This window comes from Coffea eugenioides, chromosome 8 (genome assembly GCF_003713205.1).
Source record: "Coffea eugenioides isolate CCC68of chromosome 8, Ceug_1.0, whole genome shotgun sequence".
Taxonomy (NCBI): domain Eukaryota; kingdom Viridiplantae; phylum Streptophyta; class Magnoliopsida; order Gentianales; family Rubiaceae; genus Coffea; species Coffea eugenioides.
Genome location: NC_040042.1, coordinates 39,172,823 through 39,176,681, shown reverse-complemented (window position 1 = coordinate 39,176,681; position 3,859 = coordinate 39,172,823). Strand labels below are relative to the sequence as shown.

At 35.2% G+C, this 3,859-nt stretch overlaps 1 protein-coding gene across 1 annotated transcript; it reads left to right on the top strand.

Moving 5' to 3' along the window:
• The first annotated feature begins 353 nt into the window (after nucleotides 1-353).
• Nucleotides 354-3,011, top strand: LOC113779788 (alcohol dehydrogenase class-3-like). The gene is made up of 7 exons (XM_027325506.1): nucleotides 354-505; nucleotides 690-832; nucleotides 936-973; nucleotides 1,195-1,597; nucleotides 1,819-2,055; nucleotides 2,165-2,323; nucleotides 2,570-3,011. The coding sequence occupies exons 1-7, from the start codon at nucleotides 469-471 to the stop codon at nucleotides 2,678-2,680; spliced, it is 1,128 nt and encodes a 375-aa protein (XP_027181307.1). The 5' UTR covers nucleotides 354-468; the 3' UTR covers nucleotides 2,681-3,011.
• The last annotated feature ends 848 nt before the right edge of the window (nucleotides 3,012-3,859 follow it).

The window sequence follows — 3,859 nt, the reverse complement described above, 5'->3', positions numbered from 1 at the left end:
CTGATCCGGATATTTGTACATTGACTAAAAAAATTTCCAGAATTTGGAAACCACGTATTCATCTACTGTTAGACTTAGATGGTCGTCCATGCATAAACAATTTGTCCTTTGGCCTTTCAGATCTTGCACTTCTGCAACTGTTCTGTATAATTGAGGAATGGCCCCCAACTCCAATGGTGAATGGTCAATGTCAAAGATCAAATCTTAAGAAATGGAGGCCATGGAGCACGAGGGCAGTGCACTACCATATTAGTCAATAAAAAACTTGTAGGGAGTCCTCGCATGGCCCATGAGCTTTTTAGTCGTCTTGTCACTTCTGAGCCACAAACAATAAATCTGAATTTAGCATCTTCAGATAATGCTATATATACAACATAACACTGAGCCAAGATATACACCTCTTTCAATTCTGCCAAACACAAATCTTCAATCACCAATTCCCAGTTTCCTACCTTATTGCCGGCCACCATGACCAAGAGCACTCCAAGTGTAATCACATGCAAAGGTAATCAAATGAGCAAAGCAAATTAATTTTTAGTTTTCTTTTTTTATCTTCTACTCATCATAATTAGCATGGTTGTGCAATCATGATCATATTGTCCTAAGGGGCTAGAATATTTTCTTTTGGACTAACCTTTTGTGCAATGCTTATAATTGAAATGAACATTGCAATCTTGTTGTTGTTGTAGCTGCTGTGGTATGGAAATCAGGGGAGCCACCCAAAATTGAAGAAATACAAGTGGATCCACCAAAAGCATCAGAAGTTAGGGTCAAGATGCTTCGTGCCAGTTTGTGCCACACTGATATCTTATGTTGCCATGGCCTCCCAGTTGTTAGTGTTCCATATTCAATTCTTTTGCCACTTTTTCTTTGATAATCCAAGATTATTTTACAACCTTAATTTAGTTACTGATTCAAGATTCTTGTTTTCCCAGCCTTTATTCCCTCGAATTCCTGGACATGAAGGAGTTGGGTAAGTCTCCTCAAAGATTCAAATATAGTTCCCTATCAGTCTATGTCAATTTTCATTTATGTTTTGATTTTTTGACTTGCTACATTAAGAAGCTGGCAGGGGTCCCAATATTATCTCTGGAGGCTAATTTCTTCATTGTGTTCCCTTATCTTCATTTGAATTGCTTTTCTGTCATCAATATGATCAAGAATTTTCATTTTGCACATGCCTAAAAATTGCAGCATGGTGGAGAGTGTTGGTGAAAATGTTACAAACCTGAAAGAAGGGGATATAGTGATGCCACTCTACTTGGGTGAATGTGGAGAATGCCTCAATTGCATATCAGGAAAGACAAATTTATGCCACAAGTATCCTTTAGGTTTCAGTGGCCTTTTATTGGATGGTACTTCAAGAATGTCAATTAGAGGAGAGGCTATTTACCACCATTTCAGCTGCTCCACCTGGTCTGAATACATAGTCATTGAGGCTCCCTATGCCGTAAAGGTTGATCCAAGGGTCTCCCTTCCTCATGCTAGCTTCCTCTGTTGTGGGTTCACCACAGGCTTCGGTGCAACCTGGAGAGAAATCACCGTTGAGAAGGGCTCAACTGTTGCTGTACTAGGTCTTGGTGCTGTGGGGCTTGGCGTAAGCGCATTTCGCAAGATCTCTAATGTTTTCTAATCTTAAAGAATTAATCTTTTATACACTGAATAATATACGATACTTAGTTATAGGACTGGACTTAGATGAATACTACGTGCAAAAACTGTTTTTCATGGACAGCTAATTATATACAAGAATCTAAACTTGCTCGTGTAGGTAATTAAAGTTTTAGATGTTTAGGTGATCGCATTTCGAAATTGTAGGTGGCAGAAGGAGCTCGGATGCAAGGGGCGTCTAGAATAATTGGAGTAGACAGAAATGAGATGAAACGTGAAAAGGGGGAGGCATTTGGGATAACTGAGTTCATAAATCCCAAGGGCTCTGACAAATCAATTTCAGATCTGATTAAAGAAGTTACCGGAGGATTGGGAGTGGACTACTGTTTTGAGTGCACTGGTGTGCCAGACTTGCTCAATGAAGCTGTTGAAGCCTCAAAAATTGTGAGTTTGTAGAAATTCATGTAACAAGTTATAATCATAAACTGAACACTACAAATTAAATTGATCAATTATAATTCTGCTAATTTCTTTTATATGTAAAAATAATTAGGGACTTGGAACATCCGTGCTTATTGGAGCTGGATTTGAGACAAGTGGTGATTTCAAATACATTCCACTCATATGTGGTCGAACACTGAAAGGATCTATCTATGGTGGTGTGAGACCCAAGTCAGATCTTCCACTGTTACTAGAGAAATGTGCAAACAAGGTAATCTTCATACTTAGGGTATAATATATATATATATATATATATATATATATAAAACTCAAGATCTCAATTATGTTCTTCTAGTTGGGACTCTGGCAATGTGACAAAAAAAGGCTAATTGAAGGCTCCAAGAATGAAACATTTCTCAACAGTTTTTTACACAGTCCACATTATGTTATGGTTTCTTATATAATATGGTCCAAATCATATTGTGTTACCAAGCAAAATTTTTAATGGTTTGTGCAGGAAATTCCACTGGATGAGTTAATTACACATGAAGTGACATTGGATGAAATTAACAGAGGATTTGAGTACCTGAAACACCCAGACTGTGTCAAGGTCGTCGTCAAGTTCTGAGTGATCTATATGTCTTGTGGAATTGCTATTATTCTACTCTACAAGTAATAAGTGGATATCGTGATTATTGAATATGTTACCCTCATGTTGAGAATGGGAAAGACTCGATGTACCAGTGCTGTTAAACATCAAGGATTTTGCTGCTTTATGAAGATTAGAAGCCATGAAAGGCATCTATTATATTGAGTTCTAATTCAAGTTTACAGAAGCAGTTGAATGGATCCAAACACGCCCATGTAAAGAAAAAAGGGAGGCCAAGGAATATTTGCTTTTTTTCATTTTCTTTTTGGGATTATAGGATGGGATATCTAAATCTAAGTTCCAAGTGGTATGGCTCAATTTCCGTTGGCAAATAATTCTTTTACCTTGATTGAGAGTTGAGATAGAAAATGTTAAATGCACCTCTGAATCTCTGATAGATAGTTACTAAATGAATCAATAATGTTATTTTTCCATACGTCATAAAGGTAAGAGGTTCCGTGATTAGTTGCATGAAGAAACTTTTATGTCTAAATCACTTTAATTTTCTGCTCTTATAATATGTGGACCTCTAAAGAGGCCTCATTAATCACAAAACTTCTAATTTCTAGTACACATACCAAAATAACATAGAATTCGATCATTTTGGTAGGGGAAAATCGTTCAAAATATTCCTTGTATTTTGTTAAATAATTTTTTTCGTCTTTCACTTTTAAAGTAGTAAATTTACGTTTCTTACAAAATCAAGTCGATAAAATTTGATTCCAATTTAAATTTTTCATCACTTTTTACTTTAAATCTATCACGCAACCCAGATATGGTCATTTTTTTAAAAACAAAAGGATTAGATCTTATTTGTAATTAAACAAACGATCTAATCCATATTCAGTTTTGTCTCTAAAAAAGTAAGATCTGACATGAACCATATTTACTTTTCTCCTAAAAAATGGGATCTGATCTAATTTATATTTATTTTTGTCACTAAAAATGTGGGATTCTGACATGTTTGTATATAAAAAAAAATAACTGTATATAGGTCACATGATGATTTTAGACTAAAAAATGATCAAAAAATTAGGTAGAGACCATGTTTTTATAATTTGAATTTGTAAGGAACATAAAGTTAATATTTTAAAAATGAGAGACGAAAAAATGTAAGAATGGTTTTGAATGATTTTCACTTTGATAGATATAAAATAG

Bases quoted from the DNA above. Each gene is read 5' to 3' on its own strand.
- LOC113779788 (XM_027325506.1), top strand. From the start codon at position 469: ATGACCAAGAGCACTCCAAGTGTAATCACATGCAAAG. The intron at 1,598-1,818 runs GTAAGCGCATTT...TCGAAATTGTAG, and splicing joins TTGGTGCTGTGGGGCTTGGC to GTGGCAGAAGGAGCTCGGAT. The intron at 2,324-2,569 runs GTAATCTTCATA...TGGTTTGTGCAG, and splicing joins TAGAGAAATGTGCAAACAAG to GAAATTCCACTGGATGAGTT.